The sequence below is a fragment of the Eurosta solidaginis genome, chromosome 2, assembly GCF_040869045.1.
Source record: "Eurosta solidaginis isolate ZX-2024a chromosome 2, ASM4086904v1, whole genome shotgun sequence".
Taxonomy (NCBI): domain Eukaryota; kingdom Metazoa; phylum Arthropoda; class Insecta; order Diptera; family Tephritidae; genus Eurosta; species Eurosta solidaginis.
In genome coordinates this window covers 37,779,104-37,804,077 of record NC_090320.1, presented here as the reverse complement: position 1 = coordinate 37,804,077, position 24,974 = coordinate 37,779,104, and the positions used below count along the sequence as shown (strand labels likewise).

Sequence of the window (24,974 nt, the reverse complement as noted above, 5' to 3'; positions counted from 1 at the left end):
TAGGTCTTGGTGAAGTAAACGAAGAGAATATATAATAAACATTGCAATAAAATGATGTCAACAACACCGACATACACTAAAGTTCAATGTTTTCATGCACGGAAAAGATATAACAGCTGTTTTTTGTTATCAAGAGCTGCAAAACTAACGATGGCACTATCGATAGTTTAATTTTAAGAAAACAATCGATTTTTTTCTGTCGAATGTTGGGAGTGGTATTAAACACCAAAAATCACACACACAAGATTGCGCATTGCACATGTAAACAAAAGATCAGCTGTTTTTTATGGGCAATTTTTTTGCGTCATTTTCCTTTAGCTCTTGTTTTTTCTCTCTTTATTTCATTCGATCAAGCAGTCAAGTGTGACGTAGATGCGCAGAACGAAGCAACTTTGAAGTCGTGAATGCGCAATTTTCTGTGTGTGATTTGTGATCAAACACCAATCACCTACCCAGATTGCGCATTCACGAGTTCAAAATTGCTTCGTTCTGCGAATCTACGTCACAGTAGACCCTTGAGCGAACAGCTGATATGCTGTTCTATAGTTTTTCATACAAAATACAAAATGTTGTTGTGTAAATTTCCTTTCTTTTAATGAATAATTGTTTAATTAAAATGTTTTCAACCGTAAATGTATCGGAAATATATCGTTTTTATCGGTCAACTCTAATTTTAACACTGTTTGCCAAACGTTTTGTGTATTTTTGGGAAAACAAAAAGCAATCAGTACAAGTTGCGAAAAAACATTAAAAAGGCCGTGAGTTGTTAAGGATAACGAGCTATTACATGCCGTATGACTTGAAAAAGGGTAGGTAATTTTCTCAAATTTAAGTTTTCCAAACATTTAATGATTTTCTTATATCTAAAGTTATAGCACGCTTCCGACCAGAATTAAAGCTTTTAATTTCCAGTGTAACTTTGGATGCTGATAAATTTTCAAAACTCTTTGATGATGCGCCTATATTTCGTATACAAGATGAAATTGAAACATGCCAAGAAGTTTTAAAAGATCGTGTTAAGCGTTTGGGTTCCAAAGATACGTCTTCTCATCGTACCAGTGTATGTAAATCTACATGTGATATGCAAGCAACCATTTTCGAACCTCCACCACCCAATTTTAGGAAAGTTGTGCTGGCTACAAATATCGCCGAAACTTAAATCTAGAACAATTATACACTTTGGGTGCGCTCAATCACTATGGTGAACTAACCAAATTGGGTAGACGTATGGCCGAATTTCCAATTGATCCAATGATGGGTAAATGTGTTGGTTAGTGAGAAATAGTTGGGAAAAATTGCATTCCGAGTTTGAAATGTAACTAATCAATGCGTATAAATTAGTTTGAGTTCATACTCGGAATTCCATACATTGTAAACAGTACTATTAAATTTGAATTCCGTAATTTTAGGTACAACTATTCCGAAGAATTGGTATCAATTGCTGCGATGCTTTCTGTGAATAGCGCAACATTCTATCGTCTACAAGATAAAATCATACATGCCGATACAGCACGTAAGAACTTCAGTCATATGCATGGTGATCATTTGAGTTTGTTGCAAGTCTATAATCAATGGCTTGATACAGGTAGCTATACACTTTCGTCATGGCGGAACTATGCAGGTGGTGAAAGAAGTTCGGCTAATTGGCTCTTTTTTTAGCTGCTTTACCAATCCGCTTACCCAACTAAATTAGGTTACTTCGTGTTGTTCTTTCTAGGCAAATCGCAAATTTACTTAGCGTTTTATTTCCACTAGCTTGCAAAAAAAAAACGCCAATCGAAATTAATTCAGTTCTTACAGGATTATTGATTCACAATATTAATGATAATTTTTTAATTTATTATAGAAGCCACCCAATGCGTTTTCGAAGTTGTGTGCTGCAGCCTTTGTTAAGTATTTGAGAGTCAACTATAATCAATTGAAAAGAAATTAGAAAAATTGGATCAGCTGCAAACGATAGTTGATACCCAAAATACCGCTATCACGGATGCCATAGCTGCGCTGAAAGTTGCTACCGAGCAGTTTGTTCGTCAGGAAGTAAAAAATACACCTGTCGTAAAGTGTTTTCCACTTTGTGACGTACATGAGGTACAGCAATTGGACGAAAAAAACATCGTCCAACATAGATGTATATGTACGTTAAATATGAACTATTATATACTTTTTAAACACTTTTTGTTTTTTTACAGGAATCTATGATTGCATCAATTTATGCAACAATACGAAAAATTTACCACTAATTATAAAAACAGACGTGATAATTACTTTGAATTTGGACGGGACTCATGGTAAGATTGGGCTGAAATCGTTCCCCAACTTGTATAGCGAATTGGCAGGTATTTCTAACCCCTTATATTAATACATTGTTTTTTGAATTTAAACTTTTAAATTTTTAGGAGCTGTTTCTACAATTCCTTTTGAGGGATTAGCCCCCGAGGATGAGCTCCGAAAAGGATTGCAATTTGCAAAGTCAAAACATTTTAAGAAACTTCATCGACAAAAAAAACAGGGGTCACAATCATAACAATGCCTTAGTACAACAATATGTAAGTTGATCGAAATCAATGCATATATTCTTTTGACCTGACACTCTTCTGCATTGGGTTGAATTCGCTTTGCCATCACCTTATCCTGACAAGTTCGCTATACATATTTTAGAGGGTTGTCTATCATACATAACTGCATTTGAATTCTACTACAATCGGAGTAAATTTTACTATACGTTTACAAATAATAACTATAGAAGCCGCTACCATATTTTTTAGACAAAAAAATTAACGGTTCGACACCAAAACTCTGAAGTTAGTTTTAGGATATACAATATTTTACGAAAAATATAATAATAATAGGACATTTCGTTTGTCCAAAAGTTGTGCAAAACAACAGGCATTTAAGGCAACAAAAAGTCGTGTTATGAATTATTATTTTTCGTTTATTTCTAAGATTTTATTATATACTCAATGTATATACTTAATTACTATGTGAATTATTTAAGTTCTTGTTCAATACAAAAAATTCGCACACTCTTAAATATTAAAACAAAGTACTTAATGCAAAATGCACACAGGAGGTTAATCTTTATCACAAAGCCTTTCTTGAACTCAATCTTCCGTACAAACTGCAAATTCCGAATGATCTCATTATTGCTTTATTGAATGCCTAGTGTAGTCAAAAATCTGGTACGTTTTGTTTAATTGGTCGGATTTTATTGTCAATGTAACAAATGGCAAACAAATTTCATAATACCAAATTGTGATTCGATTAAGTTTCTGTATGAAATCGATATAATAAACATATATCATTTTATATAACTTTAAGGGTGAGTTAATTTTAAATTTAAAAATTTCCCACACTTGTCTATATAAATTACCTCTGAATTAAATGCATATCTTTTAAAGATAGTAAACAAGAACAAAATACTAAATTTTAAAGAGAAACACTAAAAAAAGGTTCGTAGTCATATATATATTGTTTTTATTTATATTGCTAATACAAAATGCTCGCAATGAGTTATCAGTTAAATCAAAACAATACAGCCTACAAAATTTGTGTGACTGCAGCAGCATATGTGTGACAAGAAATAATTTTAATTAAGGTACATTCGATTATTGAATACAAAAACTAAAACATCTAAACTGCAATATATTGGCACTCTGATATTTATGAGAGCACCTAGCCTGAAGTAGCAATATATGAGTATTACATATATGGTAGTCGATTAAGTTTGGGACAATAGTTTGAGGCTGATAAAACTTTGACGCGTTACTTGACATTTACTGCATTGGCACAAATATGTTACTCGCAAATAATTTATATGGTCAATTCACTAGGTCTCCTATTGTCTTATGTACTATCTTTTTAAATACGACACTCGTGAACACCAAATTCTGTTGTAGATCGTATTTAAGTATATCCGTAAGGAGGGTTATCTATAAAACGCCTGTAAAAATCTAAATGTATGCCACCGCTTATCCTTATTAATAAAAATTCTTTGAAACTTTCAAAAATAAAAAACAAAAAATTATTTGGCAATAACTTAGTGCATCTGATATACATAAGTTGCTGAATTGTAGTTTTTATCCAAATTTTATATAATAAACAACAACAAAGCAGATATGAGCGGTTTAAGATCGTAGCAAATACATATGAGGAATATAAGACCTTGTGAATTACCTGATAATTCATTGCAATCGTTTATTTACAAACATATTATTTTTTGTTCTTTCACATCAAATTATAAGCACACAATAAGAAAGTGCTAAAATGTTCACTAAATGGCCAAATTAAATCAAAAAGTTTTGTCAAGCCACGCTAAAAGAGATTTGGCCAAGTTTCAGCGTTGATAAGAGTAGATATATTTTTAATTAAAACAAGTAAGGACGGGGTTGTCTTCGGCTGTCCCGAAGACTTCATACCTTTCATGAATGGGGCTGAACAGTAATCTTATCCCGTTCGTAATCTCCAAATAATCGGATATATAAGATAAGAAATATATAGTGAAAAGATGTACATACCTAAACGATTTTTAAGATAAATATAAAATAAAAAATAGCAAAAAACCCCCTTATCTGAACGATCGGAATGGGATATATATTGTATATAGCTACGAAATGATTTTTACAGGAAATCTTCTATGATATATTAGAATATATTACCAAGTTTCACGCTTTTATATTCGAAACTAAGGGAGAAATGGCCAAAAATCTTTCTATCTGAACGATCGGTTGTATGGGATAAGTATATACTATATACATATAGCTCCGATCAAAGAGATTTTTTTAGGAAATCTTCTATGATATATTAGAATAAATATCACCAAGTTTAAAGTTTTTTATCGGAAATTAAGGGAGAAATTGCCGAAAACCTTTCTATCTGAACGATTGGGTGCATGGGATATATAATATATATAGCTCCGATCAAAGTAATTTTTTTAATTATATCTTCTAATATATTATAATAGAATATATTTCACCGAGTTTCACGTTTATACTTTTTAAATTGCGGCAGGAATGACCAAAATCGTCTAATCTGAACGATCGGCTGTATGGGAGATATATGTTATAGTGGTCCGATCCTACCGAATCCGACAAATGTCTAATATAATACAAAAATACATCCTTGTGCCAAATTTCATTGAGATATTTCAAAATTTGAGGGACTAGTTTGCGTTCAAACAGACAGACGGACGGACAGAAGGACATGGTTATATCAACTCAGTTCGTCGCCCTGATCAATTCGGTATACTTAATGGTGAGTCTATCTTCTATATTTCTCAACGTTACAAACATCGGACCAAAGTTAATATACCATTTCATGTTCATGAAAGGTATAAAAATAATGAATGAAATAAACTAACTAAAAATGTGATGAAGTAATATATTAATATAATTTCAAAATAAATAAAGCCATCTATTATTAAAAGTCTGATCAACTAATGTATGAAAAAAGTTTGAAACTTAAGTTATTTCTAATTAACAAAATGTTTGTGAATTGTTTTAATGAGTAGCATTAACGTAGTACCTGAGTAATATACAAATTATAAAAGATTCAATTTTTCAACTTGCTTATTTCAATATAAACCGGAAATGAAACTAAAAAAATTTTGTTTTTTGTTTTATTTTTAAATGGATTACATCGGTGAGTATCATTTTACTACCATTGGGGTAAAAATGCGACTGGTCCATATTTGAGTCCTTATTGGACCTAAAAGGGACTACTCTCTTATGTTCCCATATGGGTACAAAGGGGATTGATCCCATCGATGCCTTTCGGGTATAAATGGGTACAATTAGTCTCTTCATAGGACATGCTCAAACAAAAGGGAACAGTTGAACTCATACAAAGAGATCAAAACTGGCATTGGTCGCATACTCCCTTGCGACTCATCCCGGATTCATCCTAGACTAATCGCATTTTTTGCAGGGTAATATCAAAATGCCAAGAATGCACTTATACACTTTGGCCATATACACACATATGTACTCAAGTACCTAAATAAGGCCATTCCAATATGCTGACTCCACATACAGGAAAATGTACATTATAGTTTCTAAGTATTAGTGTATATAGGTATAAGTAGAATAGGAACAGTTTGTATAAAAGCAGAAGCATTTCCAAAATAAAGAAGATTCACTTTGGTTGATCGAACTAACCAACATCGTCTTTACTCTATTTGAATGTTCGTATTACACCGAGTCCTAACGGCATCTACAAGGCAGATGAATTTTCAGTGAGAAGCTTTTCATGGCAGAAATACACTGGGAGTGCTTGCCAAATCACTGCGGAGGGCAGTAAAAAGCCTGAAGAGGTACTTAAATACATTGAAAGCCTCCACAAACAACAATAGGCTGAAAGGTCAAGCACAATGGATCTAAATAAAAGTCGCAGTGCATCGAGGCCTAATAATAATAATGGTTTCGTGGCATATTTTATATATAAGTTTTCAACTAATAATGTCTTACTTTAAAATGCTATGTTCAACTATATTTAGAATTTATCGGAAGGTCAGGGAACATTACAGATACTTGGTAATAGATCTAGTGCAGATATGTCCTCAAGAGCTCCCACTTTGGCAAAACTTGAACCGGTTTCTGGAAAGAATGGAATAGCAAACACACAGCACGAAAATGATATTATGTTAACATTAACTGTTCCTTAACCCCTAAATTTGTTTTAAACCTAGCCCAAATTCATTCAAAGTTATTAAAATTTAATCTACATAAAACTAAATTTTCTAAAATTTTGAAAAAAGCTAAAAAGAGCCAAAAAATATCGAAACAAAGGCTGAAAGAAAGCTTAAAGCTAAATCGCAACTGTTCGAGCTAAAAGGAGAAAAAAAGGCTAAAATGGAAACACTAATTAAGTGATGCGTGGGAAGTATTTTGATATGAGCGGGATGCTTGGCGCATTGCACTACAATCCTACATATATAAATATTTTGAATGCATAAAAATAATAAAAAATAATGTAAATTTCACCTCGCCAACAGCGTATATATTAGAACAAATTATAGCGAAATTTATTTACGATCTGCGTGTGACAAATTTTTGAAATTCAATGCAAAGGAATGGAAAAATTATTTTATTGCTTTTGGGGCTTTTTTGTATTGAGAATTGTAATTTAAGTAAATAAGATTAAATTAGTTATAGGCACGAAAATAATAGCAAAAATGTATGAGGGTAGGGATACTAAAGTGCAACTAAATGAAATCTAGGACCCCATTTTATTAAGTTTTGAATTTTATTCACATACTAGCAGAGCCGCAGACGTTGCTCTGCCACAACTTTGGTCTGTCTGCATAACTTTAAAAGTTTTTCCCTCTCACCCCTCTTTCTCCCCTTTTCTGTATACTTATACTCACTGCACCCTCCGCCGTTCTATTTTTCTGCGTCTCTTTCTCCTAACTTTTAACTAAACTCCTTATAGCTCCATCTAGCCATATCTTTCTATCTTCGTCTACCTCTTGCTCATTTTTTTCTCTTTAGTTCTTCTACAATCTCACTCCGTGTTCCAGTCCCAGCCCTAAGTCCAAGTCCCAGTCCGTCGACCCCTGCTTTATTTCCCAGTAAAAAAAATGTCGTACATACTGTGGCGAATATTACCATTTCTAACATCACTATGCTGTTAGTAAATAAATACAACGACAGTAAACCATTTAGACGCATACATAGAAGGCAACGAAGAATATTTCATGCACATAAAGAGCAGCTTGAAGCGAAGAGATTATTTCAGATACACATATGCAATCAACAGATAAGAGCGAAGAAGAAAGAAAAATAATCACACATCACGTTATCATCAGCTAAGAGCAGCAGCTGTTATTCACACACATATAGCTAGAAGAAAAACATAAACTACAGATATAGCTAAATAACCAATTATGAGATACAACTGTTCCAGAAGGCATGCTCTTGAAAAGTCTAGGCCTTAGGAGAAATCAGTGAACAAAGCTAACTGAGAATATAAAAGCAGCGCGGTGCAAGCGATAAGCAATCAGTTTGATTTTAACACGTTTTAGTGAAGTACACGATAATTGTAATTGTTCAGAGATTCGAATGTTAACGTTTCCCAAAATTCGTTACAATACTAATCTAGGCAACTTATATACTAAATTTCAGGCAAATGGAACAGTGAATAAAATTTGTTAGAATAGATCGGTCCCTGGTCCACTTCCAGGAAAGAAGCTACGCAGAACACTTGCGGGTTACTTTGTTCTTATGACCATCGTGCCACAGGAAACTCTGTCATATCAACAGCCACAATTATTACAGAGTTGGGGGAAATCTGTTGTTTTAAAAGATTTCATTGGTGTTCTTAGAGTGACGTTAATATTTCTTAGTTAACAGAGCAGAGCTATACGGTCACCGTGCGTACTACCACACCGAAAATCGTGGATTCAAGGTCTGGGAAAAGCAATATCGAAATCTTTATAAAACAGGTTTCTCAATCAGAAAAAAAATCGTCCCGCAAATATTGTGTTCTTTTTTAACAGAGTTGCCGCGTACATTTGAGAACTTCTTTCGTCTACATATGTAACTGTAGTGTTTTTCAGGCGAAAGCCAGTAGAAACACTGGAGTAAAATAGCTTAAGCTGCAGCCGCGTAAATTTTTACATTGACAGCCACGCATCAATTAAGGCAATAATCTCTCAGGAGAAATATATGTGCATTAGGGTGGTGTGATACCCTATGGATTTTTTTTTTTTAATTGCCTAGCAATGAAAAGTTGTCTTTATAAGAGTTAGCCAAAACCACCAAATATTATTTTCGTAGGATGGCGTTTTGAGGTGCCCCAGCCCCAAGAAGTTGAGCAAAATAATCGCGATTTTACAAAGCTCATTATTTACATATTTATTTTATTTCTTTTTAAATATACATAACTTTAGTAAAATTACATATTATAACTAAAAACGACACATTTTTAATGGTGTTTTACATTTTTTTGTTGATAATAGTATGTTTCTAATCAAGTGTATAAGTAAAAGTTTTACTGGGACATACTATGCCATGAAAATAAGTGGGCTTCGAAATCAGTGAGCACAATAACAACAAGCGGAAGTAAATCAATGACAAAAAAAAAAAAAAAAAAAAAAAAATACAAAAAGAAAGTTGTACCTACCGTCTTTTTCAAAGTTTAGTTGCGTTGGGGCACCTCTAAACGTACGATGAGTGAAATAAAAATTTTCAACCTTATTTCTGGTCTAGAAAGGCAACTTTCTGGAGGTCAGCCAAAAGCGATTTCGAAAAAAAATAAATTCACTCCACCCTAATGTACATCTATATTGGATCCCAGGGCACATGGGAATGAAAAAGCAGATGACCTAGCTAATAAGGGCGTATCCCTAGAAGCCTGTACCGCAGATGTCTCAATCAGATTCGGCGAGAGCTGCACATGATCGACCAAGCATGAAAGGCGTGGAACCAAGAGCAGAACTGCAAAGCAGATCATATGCCTTAGAATAACAAGGTTACTCTTGTTGTTGTTGTGGTAGCGATAAGGCTTTGGGGAGTGTTATCGATGTGATGGTCCTTTGCCGGATACAGATCCGGTACGCTCCGGTAACACAGCCTCATTAAGGTGCTGTCCCAACCATCTCGGGAACGATTTATATGGCCACATTTAACCTTCAGGCCATCCCTCCCTCCCCACCACCGACTTCCATGAGGAGCTTGGGGTGCCAGAGCCTCGTCTGTTAGTGAAACGGGATTCGCCGCTCGAAGATGAAGTTGACAATTGGGTTGGAGAAGCTATATATTGCGCTACAAACGCCTTGGTAGGCTCATGCTTGTCACTGATTGCAGATGTAGGAAGTGCGGGTTGGAGGAGAAAACGATGGAGCACGTTTTGTGCTCGTGCCCTGCGCTGCAAATAGCACATGTACTGCCAAGGCTGCCAAGATTAAGGAGTTATTTTCTAACATAGGTCCTGATTTCTAAGAGGGGTTTTCAGTTTGATCGTTGAGCAAACTTCTGGTAACACTGTGTACTCATTCAGGTACTCACGGAGAGGCCAGTTCAACCAAACCACACAAACTAACTTAAACTAGTTCAGCTGCAGTTATATTGAATTTAAGTACATTGAAATGTGACACGTTTTAGAAATGTTAGCGAGATGGTTGGTTGGTTGGTTGGTTGGAGTGGCGAGTCCCAATTGACTCCAATTAGCGCTCATGCGCCGTTTTGATACCACAAACACGTGAGTTAACCAATGAAAGGGTGTTGTAAGAAGACTAATAAACATTTTTACGCGCCTCAGGGAAAACCCGTCCCCTATATCCATCCCGTGGAGTTTATAAATTTGAGAAGCTCTTCCGGCCTAACATCCTTGAGTTCCGGGAGCCTTTCGAAAAAGGGTTTTCCAAGAAACTTTATTCTGCTTAGACAGTGTGCTGTGTGAATGCTACACAGCAGATGCTCAAACGTTTCCTCCGCCTCCGGACGCTTGCAGCTGCGACAGGAGATATTGTGGTCCAGTCCCATCCGTGCCGCATGTACACCATTTTTCCAATGCCCCATGAGCACCGCAACCACTCTGGATATATCCCTTCTGTTCATCTTAAGGACAGCTACAGATCGTTTTTCGTTATATAATGGCCACATGCCCTTGGAAACTACAGGTCGGTAGCCGATTCGACTTATTGTTGGCCTCACTCAACCAGTGCTGGGAGATGCGACCCCTGATGAGTCCCAGGGGTGCAAGGACCTCCTTCGTTCCTGAGACATCAAGAGCCGCTCCACGCCGTGCCAGCTCATCCGCCATCTCGTTACCCTGTATGTTTCGATGCCCCGGCACCCATATCAGGGTACCGATCTGCCGGCTCGCCAGAATCATGGCGCTCTGCCTACACTGTCCAACCAGGTTTGATGATAACGTCTCTGACCCGAGGCCCCCAAGAGCCGCCTGGCTATCGGAGAATATGGCTACCCTGTTACCGTTACCATTGATGTCTATTAACGCTTTACACGCCTCTTGGATAGCGTAAATTTCAGCTTGAAACACGCTTGGCGAGTCGGGAAGCCGCATACATAAGGACGTGGGCGGGACAGTCGCAAATACTCCCGCTCCCACTCCGCAAGCCATTTTGATCCGTCCTTGAAAACTGAGATGTCGAATCTCTGAGTGATCCCCCATCTTTCCAATCTTTCCTTGTGGGGAAGAGAATTGTGTAGTTTGTTTCCAAAACTTTCCTTGGACATATGTAGCCCGTTTTTGACAAGATGCGGGAGTCGTTAATATTGAGTAGGATACGGCCGTGCTCGTATGCACGCTCCCTCCAAAGGCCCAACTCCCGAAGCCTTAGGGCCCCTTGAGATGCCGTTTCCTTGATAAAGAGTTCTAATGGTGGAACATTGCATATCACATTTAAAGCGGGGCATGACCGAGGGGCATGACCTAATTGTCCCCGTGATCGCTCCGCAGGCAGATCGTTGAACTTTCCCTAGCATGTTAATTATGTATTTCAGCTCTAATGCCTTCCACCATACGAGTGCCCCATATGTCAGAATTGGTCGAATAACTGACCTCAGACCCCACTTTTTACCTAGCATTCCTTTGCAGGCATACATAGCTTCGTAGGCTCTTTTGACTCTGTGCTCTGTGCTAAGCCCCAGTTCAGTTTTTGTGTTAAAAAGACTCCTAGGCATTTGGCCCTATCAGAAAGACGCAACTCCTGGCCATCAAGAGTGGGCCATTGGGATTTTCGTCCTAATGGTGAAGAGCACTAGTTCTGTCTTTGAGGGTTTAACGCTTAGTCCGGCGGTCTCCGCCCAACTGCTCAGCTTCCTCAGTGCTCCCTGCATGATCCCCCTATGTTAGCGAGATATTTATTAATTAATTTTTTTGTCATTTGCAGTTTGAATGTACGAATGATTTTATTGGTACGTGATCCGCGTGGTACAATGCAATCGCGTAAACATCGCGACTGGTGCTCTGGCAATGTTGATTGTGAAGATCCACGTTTTGTGTGTGAAGATCTAGTGGCCGACTATCATGCCGCTGTGGAATTATTAAGGGAGCATCCATCACGTTTTAGGTGAGTATTTAATTTAGTAGTGAGTAGGTTCAACGTCGTCATATCAAATCGTTTACAAGATGTTCGGGCTAGTACCTTAATAGTGCTAGTTTCCGGAACAGTAGCCAAAAACTTTGAGGTTTCTTTAGCGCTATGTCTATGAAAGTTTTTGTTTGTTTTTTGTTTTTCTTTTCAGAACATTACGTTATGAGGATCTATCCTTGAATACCTACGATATGACACAAGAGGTGCTACAATTTTATGGTTTACCGTTCGATCCACTCGTTGAAGAATTTCTAGATACGCATACAAAAGTTAATATCGGCGGTGTTAGCTCAACGTATCGGGATTCAAAATCGGCACCCTTTCATTGGAAGCAAGATTTACGAATAGACGAGGTAAGAAAAAAATCGAATTATCTAATTAAAAAAAGTTGTATACCTATAGAAAGTTTTTGAATAGATGGATCCATGAGCAACGAATTCAGATTTCCGTTTTGCGAAATTTGCCTCCAAAACATTGATAATGACTTTCGAAGCTTAAAATTGGCCCGATAACATTGATTCTTTTCTTGTTTGAATTGTATAAATTTTTGCTTTTTCGAGGGGTCAAAAGGCAGATCATTGAAAAAATTCGAGGATCTGGTAATGCCACACAAACGTAAAGTCCCTCTCAAACCCTACCCAGTACAATGACAAAATATCCATCCATCATATCCATCGTCTTTGGCGATAAAGTGCTAACGGATGCGAAGAAACTGCGCGAGCGCTTTCTGTCGACAAAACAAAGTACATTCTTCGGTCGACAAATACAGACAATAGTCCAGCAGATGCGAAAATAAGCATAAACGCAGCCCGTCTCCTATTACCCTCACCGCTACAGAGGTTGAAGAAGCCATCAAACTTGCTAAGTCATCTAAAGTACTAGGCACGGACGGGATTGCCATGCCGATGCGTAAAAACCGTGGCTTTGAGGGATTTAAATATCTGGCGTTCGTCTTCAACCTGTCTCCATCTACATTAATAAACTCTGAAAAATTTAAAATTATGAGGATGGTACCGCTACGTAAACCTGGAAAACCAGCTAATGTAGGGGACTTGTATTGTGCGATATCTCTCCTATAGCCAGTATCCACTTGAAACTGTGCTACTCCCCTATTTCAACGCAAGGCTGCGACTTGCCAATCATCAGCATAGCATTCGTAAATTATATAACACTACCGTCGCGCTAAACGCTATCAATACAGAAATAAATTTCGTACTCAACCAAGAATCCCACCATAGAACAGTACTCGTAGCGCTAGACTTATCAAAAAGCTTTGACACTGTCAATCATAGCACGTTACTGCAAGTGGAAGGGTGTACCTTTTCTTCCATGCTGAAAAGTTGGACTACAAAGTATCTGTGTGGTCGTGGGGTGGTGTCCTATCCACACTTATGTTAAAAGTTTATGTATCGAAGCTCCCTTCCCTGCCAGAAGGAATTACGATTGTGTCCTACGCCGATGACTGCACGATAATGGCAACAGTTCCTGGCCCTTCCATTGATGAGTTTTGATTCAAAATTAACGACTATCTCAAGTTCTTCGCTGGCAGCGCATGGGAAAGCACAAAGAAAAGCCTGTCAAAACTCCGCGCTAAGCACTGCCATGAGATGTCTTCATATGTCGTCATCATCAACACGGTGAGGCGAGAATACCTTTCATAAAGGAGAGAAATGAAATACTGAACAATCAGTTTGTGCTGAATGTCCAGAAACCTGGGCAACCCAACAGAAATCTGATTGAAGAAGCCCCTCATTCCAGGAACTTATGCAGTCATCTTCATAAACATTATAAAGAACTTCGGCACTCAAGAAGTCAGCCGTATAAAGAAAAGTCGCACAAGAAGTCGACAAATTACTATGCCATCAAAAGCCCGGTGAACACCTTTCTCAAAGGCAAATATGCACCCTAAACTCGCAGTTGAGGAAAGCAACCTGCGTAGGTAGACGCCCGTCTCTCCAGCTCAATTTCAAACTGTATACTGTAATAGGTTCAACTCTTATTTATCGAGTAACAATCCCGACAAACCCATTGTATGTCCCGCTTGTACCGTGTCCCCACATAACGCCAACCATTTTTTCAACTGCAATGTGGCACCAGCGCCTTCCCTAACACCCTTATCTCTTAGGTCCAATCCTGTTGAAACTGTAAGTTTCCTCGGACTCCTGTTAGAGGATATTGGCGACAATTTGTGAGTGATCGCACCCTTTGGATGGTCTATACCTTAAGAAACCCATTCCAATCAACAAAAATTGGAAATAAATCATATATGTTATTTCTAATTGCTGTTTTTATGTCTCTTATTTGGAATCCAAATCTATAACTACAGTTTTAGATGTAAAGATGGAGATTCGGGCTATTAGCGAGCTTTGGGCAATTTTGGTCGTAGTGCTTTTGTTTTACCATATTTTATTAAAATAATTTGTTAAAAATAAACGATTGTGAGCAACCGAAAAAATCTTTTTGTCCTATGGCACTATTGTGAATATTTGCACTGCATTACCGGCAGTTGCTACCATACGCAAGATGCAGAGCAAGCTGTAAGTTTTAATTGATTGATAGAACAGCTGATTTCTGTTGATATTTGATAAGAGACTTTTATATTGGTTGCGCAAGATGCGGACGGGTCCGGCTCGTACAAATATATTTTCCTATTTATCAAGGGAACTTTTATTAGTCCCCTAGTAATTATTTAATGCAATATTTAATAATAACGAATTTCATTTAAATAGATCAAAAATATACAGAATAACTGCGAAGAGGCCATGCGATTATGGGGCTATAGAAAAATCGAGAATTTCACAAATTTTCAACAAACAACATTCGATCCGATTGTATTGCCACCACCGTTGGCGTGAAGTGTGTGCTCTCAATATTGTTAACTATTAATTAAATTACTAGTTATGTAATTTTATAAATTAACAAACATACACATGTCTCCTAGCTTATATACCATATATTTGTATTTACATGTATTTTTTTATCTAATTCGTATAAATTACGTTTTCTTCTATAATGTTGTGATATATCGAACAAGTTATTTATAGATGCATTAAGGTGGAGCGACATAATACGAAAAAAAAAATTTGTTAGAATAACTTGCTTATAAAAAAGGCGATTTTCAAACACAGCTTTAAAGCTCGATTAGTTATATTATGTAAAGCTGCAAACACGATAATAGCAGCTAAAATTATCAACACAATAGATAGTTTATGCATTTTTAAGTTTAGAATAATATGACATGAATTATATAGCGAAAAAAAGAAAATTATTTTCAAACCACTTTCGAGAAGTATTTAAATATCTTTTTTGTTAAGCCTAAAAAATCGGAAACTGACACAACGTGCTATCAGGACGTACAAGGTGACAGCTCTTTCGATTATACCTTGTAAATCCCTTCAAAGTCTTTTTCTCCCGGGACACAGTGGTCGGTCCATATGCCAAAAATAAAAAAATCTAAGTGAAAAGTTTGTCACCAAATGTGTCGTTAGTATCTCTTATTAGAACAGCCTTTTAAAAGGTATATTTTTTTTTTGTATTCAAACTGTGCTCTTTGAAGAATAGCTGCAAAAGTGAGGTTATGGTATTAGTTGGTTTTTGCAGTGTGAGCAAGTTAAAAATAAAGTGCAACTTTGAAGAGCCAGTTAATTGGTGACTTAACCATAACCAGATAAAACATCTGATAGAACCAACCTTATGGAAATCAATGTAATCGATTAATGGTGCCATACCATAACGCTAAAGCCATAACCTTATCATAGCCAACCAATTAGTTTATGGTTTTTTGCCATATCCATAACCTAAAAATATTTGAGTTGGTGCATTTATTAACTTTTTAAATGGTTTTATTTAGGTTGACTTGACAGGCAGGCCGCACGGCTGCATGCACGGCCGTTGTGAACGAATTTTGTAATTGAAATTTAAGTAATTTCCCGATAAGCTACAAGCTTGAAATGCAATAATAAGAAATGCAATGCAATAATAAGAAAAAAATCGCCGCTAGGTGGCGCTAGGATCCAGATATTCACAAAAATCGTATGTGTGGTCCGATTTGGCTCATATTTGGAACACATAATACATACAGGAATAAAAAGCGACCTATGAAAAAAATCGCCGCTAGGTGGCGCAAAGATCGAGATATTAAAAAAATCGTATTTGTGGTCCGATTTGGCTCATATTTGGAACACATAATACATACAAAAATAGAAAGCGACCTATGAAAAAAATCGCCGCTAGGTGGCGAAAAGATCGAGATATTCAAAAAAATCGTACTTGTGGTCCGATGTGGTCCATATTTAGAACACATAATACATACAGGAATAGAAAGCGACCTATGAAAAAAATCGCCGCTAGGTGCCGAAAAGATCGAGATATTCAAAAAAATCGTACTTGTGGTCCGATTTGGTCCATATTTGGAACACATAATACATACATGAATAAAAAGCGACCTATGATGCCCGATTTGGCTCATATTTGGAACAAATATTACATACAGTCCGGTAGATGACATCAAAATATTTTGGAGTTGGAGGAGGGACAAGAATACGTGGCGCAGAGTCGAGTAAAGTCTTTGGAAGGATTATGTAGTGAGGACTTAGATTGTAAGAAATTGTCAGGAAAGATTCCTTGTAATAATGAGTCACTAAATGAACTAAATATAATGAGAAATAAGAGGCAATGAAATAAAGACTAAAAACTTGAAAATAAAATAATTTAAAAAAAATTTTAAGTTAAACGGTTTTATTGAAAACAATACCTACATGAAGTAATAATAATATTAAAAGCTAGAAAATAATTAGGTAGGCCCTAGGTACTAATCATCACACTCCTCATCAATTTTGATCGGACAATTAAATAAAAGCGTTGGACGCGTCAAATTTCTATTGATAGTCTTATATAAAACCAACTGAACCTTAATCAGGTTATGCTACGCCTCACATTTTTAGAAATTTCACGCGCCCAACGCTTTTATTTAATTGTCTGATCAACGCCCTAGATTGATGAGGAGTGCGATGATTAGTACCTAGGGCCTACCTAATTATTTTATACCTTTTAATATTATTATTACTTTATGTAAGTATTGTTTTCAATAAAACCGTTTAACTTAAGAACTTTTTTTAAATTATTTTATTGCATATTTTATCTATTGTTTTGGATACGTTTTGACTAAGAGACTTATTGTTTGTGGAATATGTTTGTAATTTTTTGCGTGTTCCTCATTTTTATGAAAATGTCAGATGTTTAAGGTTATGGCACCATTAATCGATCACAATGGGGATGGTTGTGGTTTTGGGTATGGTTACGACTATGGCGTTAGGGTTAAGGAAGTTTAATTGGCCCGTAAGCTATTTAAAAATACATAAAACATCATTGTATTGAAATAAATAGAAATGAATATTGAAGTCAAAGGTATTTACTTCATTTTGAAATAATTTGAGTGTGTTTAGCTTGTGTTTTTTTTTTTTTTGTTATTTAAATTTTCACCAGTGTCTTTATTAGTGTTAATTTGCACAAATATTTAAATTTCAGGTAAAGTTTTAGTTGGATTCCTCACCGATTCTCACGTTCGGACTTATATCTTATTATTAGTCAAAGTTTTAAGATTCCAAAGTGTTAATATAAGCTGCCACTATGTATGTTTTGCGACAGTTTTCTGATAGCGTCACCCTGATAAATTATTGTCGTATGTTATATGTGCTCACACGTTACATACGACATTATTTTATCCAGTCGACGATATGCAAAGGTAAACTTTTGTGTGTTTTTGTTGTTTTGTTATTGTTATGTATGCAAGATCTTTTAATAACTTTAATTTCTTTATTTAATCCTATAAAAAATTGTATTTGCGATAGACACATCTTAGCACTTTTCCCCCACATCTACTTTTTGTACGCATGCGGTGAAAGTGGGTGGTTGTGGATCGGTATAAAGGTATCATCCCCACCAATTTTATGAAAAAATAATTCTCACATATTTGTAAAGCCGTGACCAAAGTTTCACGCTGATATCTCTACTGAAAGTATTTTTGGCCACCAACTCCATATAAGACCGACCAGTGTGCGGGAGTGGGATTCGAACCCGCACTTCTGCTATGTTGTGAGACTTTTCTCACTTTCCTTCTATGCATAGTTTATTTTTTAGACAGCCTGTACCAAAGATTTGCTTTGTTCTAGAATGCCAATGATGTCTATCATATATATTATTTCTAATTGCTGTTTTTATGTTTTTATGTATATATTTTTCGCTCATATTTGGAATCCAAATCTATAAATAGTTTTGGTTGTAAAGATGGAGATTCGGGCTATTAGCCAGCTTTGGGCAATTTGTTAAAAATAAACGATGGTGAGCACACAAAGAAATATATTTGTACTATGGCACTATTGTGAATATTTGCACGGCATTACCGGCAGTTGCTATTGTACGCTAGGTGGCAGCGCAAGCAGAAAGTTTTAATTGATTGCCAGCTGATTTCTGTTGATATTTGATAAGATACTTTTATATTGGTTGCGCAAGAAGCGCATGGATCCGGCTCATATAAAAAAATGCTTAAAATTTGTTTATTTTCTTTTTATAATTTATTAACTTGCCAACAGCAGAAGCATAGCTTTGGTACAAGATAACATACAAAGTATGTACAGTCCAAAAAATAAATCTATGCAAAGGGATGACTCAATGGGTTTGTCAACAGTTTAAACATCGCAGGAGTGTGTGTTCGTACCATAGTTCCGGGAGAAAAGACTTTGAAGTGATTTACAAAGCATAGTCGAAACAGCTGTCACCTTGTCCATCGTGGGTCCGTATTACGTTTTACGATCCGCGATCGAAAATCATTTTTTAAATAGCTCTGAAATCGTGGATCGGATTAATGACATATGTAAGTGAACTAGCTACTAGAACTCGTTAGGCTCAAAAGTTATTATTATTTTAAGAAATAGCAACTGCATATTTATGCTACAGTTGAAAATGGTTTATAGTCACTGAACGAAAAACGTAATAGGGGCCCTGATATCACGTTGTTTAATTTTTTTTTTTTTTTATTATTAAGTATATTTTAAACAAAATTAAATTATATTACGAATCTCAAACATATTTTTGAAAAAATCGAAAACTAGCAATCAAATTTTCTTTTTTCTTCTCAACACACTGTATGGAAAAGAATCCAAAACATCCAGTGAGAAAAAAATATTCCAAAATCAAAGACTTCAAAGTTCTACATTGTTAAACAGATATGATTGCATACTCAAAAGTTTCCTACAATTTGAGATAAATTAAAAAATATTTTTAAATATGTTTAAGTTTAGTTTTTTCATCAATTAACCAAAAAAGGAAAAGAAAAAATTTGATAATAGTTTTGTTTTTTGTCACAAATGAAGATCACTTTATCTACGCCACAGCTTTCAAAACGTCGTATCTCAAAAAACGATTAGAAAAAATCGGTTTTTTTTTTTAACTTTTATGTAGTAAGCACTATCACAGAACGCGTTTCAAAAATGCGCCAACTTAACATAAATTGTCAGGTGGGAACAAAATTTCGAGATATGGCGTTCTTCAACCGAATTTTTGGGTAAGGCGATTTAAAAACCATTCAGAGATGAAAATAGAGCAAGCTTTATGCTCCCTACAACATTGAAATGTGTTTCAAAAATTTTAACCCTTTCGCTACTGCTGGAACAATATGTTCTACCTTCATTCATAATGTTTTTTAAATATCATTAATTTCCCGAACCGTAGTGGCTAAAACAAAACCAGTAAGAACGGAGTGTCTTCGGCTCTGCCGCATATCTTTCATGAATGGATCTGAACAATAATCAGTTGAAATTTCAAAACTATTTAAAATATTAACAATCAGTTGTATGGGATATATGTTATATATACGACTGATCATGACGATTTTTTCAGACAACAATGCATGCCTTATATGCAAGCATCAAAATGAGGAGGATATGGCGAAAAACCTCTTATCTGCACAATCGGTTGTATGGGAGATATAAGGGCGTGGAAGCATATACACGTGCCAATAGGAGCGTACATAGTGAGTCAAGGGGTTGATAAGCGCAATACAAAGCTTTATCGCTTCAAAGCTTCCGGAACCCAATTGTCAGCCTCACTTATGCGAGGGAAATCCTGTCCCAAATATGAATGTATCATACACATATTTAGCAGGCGAGGCTCTGGCGACCCCAAGTTCCTCACGGAGATGGCCTAGAAGGTTTAATCATATATATTATTTCTAATTGCTGTTTTTATGTATGGATCCCTTTTTCGTTCTTATTTGGAATCCAAATCTATAACTACAGTTTTGGATGTAAAGGTGGAGATTCGGGCTATTAGCGAGCTTTGGGCAATTTTGGTCGTAGTGCTTTTGTTTAGCTATGTTTTATTAAAACAATTTGTTAAATATAAACGATTGTGAGCACACAAAGAAATCTATTTGTTTGTACTATGGCATTATTGTGAATATTTGCATTGCTTTACCGGCAGTTGCTCCCATACGCCAGATGGAAGCGCAAGCTGTAAGTTTTAATTGATTTATAGAACAGCTGATTTCTGTTGATCTTTGATAAGAGACTTTTATATTGGTTGCGCAAGATGCGCACGGGTCCGGCTCGTGTGATCATATAGATCGTTCCCGAGATGGTAGGGCTAGTACTTTAATGGTGGTTTGTTACCAGAACGTACCGGATCTATATCCGGCAAAGGACCGTCAACATCGATAACACTCCCCAAAACCTTCGGAGAGTGTCTTTGTCGTTAATCCAGCAACAACAACATAGGAGGGTATACTGTGCCGACCCGTTAATAAGCAGATCATGCAAGCTGAAAGATTACTAAAGGGTCTTTAATGCGGAAGTGGCAGACGTGACCAAAGCAGCAGAGTTAGTGGAAGTAAGCTGCAGTCGAAATAACTTTTTATTTGGATGATGACGAAAAAGCAAACGAACTAGGAAGAGAAACAAGAGCTGCCCAGCCAAGAGAGGTGTCCGCCTAATAGCGGTGTCTTTAATGAGAGATTTCTCTGTAAATGGGACAATATGTGCCAGGATAATGAAAATACTTACTGATTGTTAAAGTATTCAGAATATAGTTTTTCAAATATTTTATTATTTAAAGAAAAAAAAATAGATGTCAAAAAAATATTAGAGGAGTGGAGATAGAACTCCGTAGCGAAAAGGTTAAAGTTTTATGAAAAACCATTTTTTTTTGCTAATTTTCGCGATTTTCTCCAGAAAGTTTTAAGTTTTAGTTTACATGGTTTTAAATATGAACCAAACTATTTGCTGTTGAAATACAAAAGCGATGAAAATTGCGATGGACGCCACATTTTTAATTTTTTAGCAGCCTGCAGACAAATGAAAAACATACTAGAGCGGGTAAACTTTTTTGTTTGCAATGACGAGTGAGTTATGAGCAAGGCAAACAAAAAGGAGAAGTTGAATAAAGTAACAAACATATGTAAGAAAATATGTATTCGTATTATGTACTATTTTGTAAAATTTTGTATTTTTTATTTCGAATTTAGTATGTAGTAAGAAAAAAATTTTAGATTTCTAGAAGTTGTTTTTAAGCTCAAAAGCAATTGTGTGTTGTGGCCAAAATATGGAAAAGATATGAAACAAACTTACTTAACAGCAATTGTAAAGCGGAATATAGATCATACTGCTTGCTTACGAATCTCAATTAAAAAAAGAAAAACCTTAAATTTCGCACAACCACAGAACAATCAAATATGCATACTAGGGTGGGTCGATTTGTATGGACTAAAGTTAACCGATATCGCGCCATCGATTTCTAGATAGGATTTAGGCTCAGGAAAAAAAGTTCCACTGCATACACAAAAAAATAATTTTCGAGGAGTTTGGATATGGAGTTTGTAGCTTATAAAACGAATTTTGAAACTATTCAACTGGTTGGGGTGACACAGTGTCTTTGAAATTTATTCAATCAAACTCTTTTGTTTCGTAACAAAATTTTGTGCTATACTAAATGCAGGGAAAATCATAGGCCTTCGTGAACATAATTGAGGTTTTAAAGGCAGAATAGCATCCCAAGGAGAGTACGCACGGCGGACTTTCATGATTTCAAAGAAGCAAATTGAAAAGACGATACATTCCGACTGATGTCTGACAAGGCGAGCGCGCGTGCCACCTCCAGTTATTGAATACATAGTTTTTTACGCACTGAAATATATACGTACTATGTACATTATACGGTATCAGAAAACAAAAGCTCTCCATACATCACAATTATATAATATTTGTGCAAGGCAATTCTGAAAAAAAATCGTGTCACTTTTTTAACGTTCCTCATATTTTCGGAGTTTGTTACTAGTCAAATTCCAAAATATTTTTTAAAAGCCGCAACATTTTAAATTTGCTACCTCCAGCCACCAAATTCTAGCTTTCGCTACGCTAAAACTCCAGCGCTTAAAATTTCTAAAACAATATCAAATGTGCAGAAAAGCATGCAACATTTAGTATTATAGTATTTAAATAAAAAAGGTTCGTGTATGATGAGTAGTAATTGTTCAATTGATTTTTATTTAAGCATTGTTTCCCCATTTATACAAAATATTCTTACTCTACATACATTTATTTACACTAATACTTACGAACTAAAATGTACATATTTCCTGTATGTAAAGTCAGCATATTGGAATGACCTTATTTCAGTACTTCAGTACATATGTATGTGTGTATATGGCCAAAGTGAGTAAGTCACCGTGACCAATTGACCGATATAAACGAATATGTGTAGTCAATGCATAAGTGCCTACTTTGCAATTTGATATTAATAACTTCGTAACGTCTGAGGTCTGCAGGTGTGTAAATATGTATTGAACAATTGAATTTATGTAGTAAAAGCGGAACAAATTCTAAGGGCACATTACACCACCCGCCTTTGGAGAATGGCCATACATAACTTGTGCACCAGTTATGTTTAACTATTCTTACTGACATTCAAGTGGCATTGACATATTAGATTTCAAGTGTGTTGTTCTGTATTATTTTACGTTTAATGACCCGTTTAACTAGCTAGGGTACACAAAATTTAAATTGCCTTTCACATTCAATTGTTGTGTGGTCGTAATTTATGACATAATGGTAACTTGATGCCAAAAGTAATGAGCTGTATTGAACAATTGAATATAGTAAAAGCGGAACTAATTCTAAGGGCACATTACATATGGCCACAAACAATAACAGCCTAAACCCCATGTAAACGTTACATAGGACTTTGGCGATTATTCTCTATGACCACAGCGTACTAAATGTTGCATACTTTTCTGCGCACTTAATATTGTTTTAAAGATTTTATGCGATGAAGTTTTAACGTAGAGAAAACTGAAATTTAGAGGCAGAACCATATTTTTTTTCGAATATGCCTTTCAAAATATGTGATACTGGCGGATATTGGGTAATCTTTATTTTTGCATTTGGTTTTGTTTTTGGCTCTAATACGTACATATACACATCTCATACATACATAATGCAAACGTATCAACAGTGCAACACTGTAGTGGTTAGTGTAATAATGAAAACAAAAAAATGTTTAATAATAAATATTTATAGATTTTGTATAAGTATTATTATATATGTACGCATATACTTCAAGAATTTAATATTGATTTAATCTTGCAAACACAACACAAAAATACTTATTACATGATATTTTTATATTGCATAGTTTTAGGCGTTATACATTTTTTGCAACCATTTTATTTACACATACGAATATACTACTCTTTAGTTTCTATAGCTATATATGTAATTAATTTAGTTAAATAAATTTTAAATTTAAACAATTTAAAAAAAATTGGATTTTAAAAAAATTGTTAAAGCAAAAATTGTTTTTAAATGCGCGCACTTGAAATATTTAACCCAAACCTGCCTCAAAACTCCAAACTTCCCTAACGTCAACACGCCATGGCCAAAAATATATAAAAAAGTATCAAGAGCGCAGAAAATTATGCAACATTTAGTACCATATGGTCTAACTCATATACTTTTACATCGGACCTTAAGACAACATGGTACTAAATGCTGCATGCCTTTCTGCGCACTTGATGCTGTTTTAGAGATTTTTGGCAATGGAGATTTAGCGTTAGCGAAAGCTGTAATTTGGGGGCCGGTGAATTAATACAGACAAAAACACAACACAAAACAAAAACAGCAGCAAAAATTCTTAACAAATAATTTTTTTACTTTTATTTATTTTCGTTAATTAGTTAACCAGTTAACCAGTTTTTCTGGTAAAAAAAATCAAACTTTTAAGTTTAATAGCAATTTCATACAGAAGCTTAATGAATCCACAATTTTGTTTTAATCGCGGTATCCACATCATAAGAAAACGTTCAAGAAAAAATTCGTATATATTTTTTGTGTGAAAAGTAAGTACAATTTACTATGCCGAAGTCTATATTACGTTTTCAAACGTACAAATGTTCAGTCTGAAATTGATTTTACGGTTTCTGAAGTACAACTGACTATTACATTTTACATCTTCTGAAGTATATTTTGTTAATCTGAAATTAATTTTACAGATTCCGAAGCACAATTGGCTATTCTGAAGTATATCTAAAAAAACACCTTTTTCAAGTGTACTTCACTTCAGAACCCATGAAATATTGTTCATAAACGGTAGAATAAATGTACTTCAGGGTCGGAACAAATTAATTGAGGTTACACTGAAATGACAGCTCTTGGTCGGGAAAAATCTCGAGTCGCTCCAGTACGGCTGCCTTGTGAAGCGAATGTACTTCATATTGTAACGAATTTAGGGAAATTAGGCTTATCTGAAACCTTTTGCTAACGTTCGAATTGCTAAACTGTTGAATAAATCAGTCCAATATTCAGTTTTGCAAACTGGTATTTACTTAGATTACTTTGGGAGTATTACTTCACAATTATACTTCACAACCAAT

General features: G+C 35.5%; 3 protein-coding genes across 18 annotated transcripts in view; 2 read left to right on the top strand and 1 right to left on the bottom strand.

The window, feature by feature from the left end:
• The window catches only part of LOC137239573 (carbohydrate sulfotransferase 5), a 227,687-nt gene extending 212,340 nt beyond the window's left edge, over positions 1-15,347 (top strand). Inside the window, exons 2-4 of the mRNA XM_067765027.1 lie at positions 11,852-12,031; positions 12,207-12,408; positions 14,785-15,347. Coding sequence (XP_067621128.1) covers positions 11,852-12,031; positions 12,207-12,408; positions 14,785-14,910 — 508 coding nt within the window. The 3' untranslated portion in view covers positions 14,911-15,347. The remainder of the gene's footprint in view (positions 1-11,851; positions 12,032-12,206; positions 12,409-14,784) is intronic.
• LOC137239570 (zinc finger protein 135-like) overlaps positions 1-24,974 on the bottom strand; it is a 139,050-nt gene that overhangs the window by 14,447 nt on the left and 99,629 nt on the right. The gene's annotated exons all lie outside the window — the stretch shown is intronic.
• Positions 526-3,848, top strand: LOC137239565 (probable pre-mRNA-splicing factor ATP-dependent RNA helicase mog-4). Of its 4 annotated transcripts, XM_067764998.1 has the most exons (8): positions 526-809; positions 870-1,060; positions 1,123-1,270; positions 1,410-1,585; positions 1,847-2,134; positions 2,190-2,336; positions 2,397-2,546; positions 2,640-3,848. In XM_067764998.1, the coding sequence occupies exons 1-4, from the start codon at positions 788-790 to the stop codon at positions 1,457-1,459; spliced, it is 411 nt and encodes a 136-aa protein (XP_067621099.1). In that variant the 5' UTR covers positions 526-787; the 3' UTR covers positions 1,460-1,585; positions 1,847-2,134; positions 2,190-2,336; positions 2,397-2,546; positions 2,640-3,848. The 4 variants fall into 4 exon arrangements, with proteins under 4 accessions (XP_067621099.1, XP_067621098.1, XP_067621097.1 ...); XM_067764997.1 differs by having other exon boundaries at positions 1,410-1,513; positions 2,397-3,848; XM_067764996.1 differs by having other exon boundaries at positions 1,847-2,088; positions 2,397-3,848.

Bases quoted from the DNA above. Each gene is read 5' to 3' on its own strand.
- LOC137239565 (XM_067764997.1), top strand. From the start codon at position 788: ATGCCGTATGACTTGAAAAAGG. The intron at 1,061-1,122 runs GTATGTAAATCT...ACCCAATTTTAG, and splicing joins CGTCTTCTCATCGTACCAGT to GAAAGTTGTGCTGGCTACAA. The intron at 1,271-1,409 runs GTTAGTGAGAAA...CCGTAATTTTAG, and splicing joins AATGATGGGTAAATGTGTTG to GTACAACTATTCCGAAGAAT.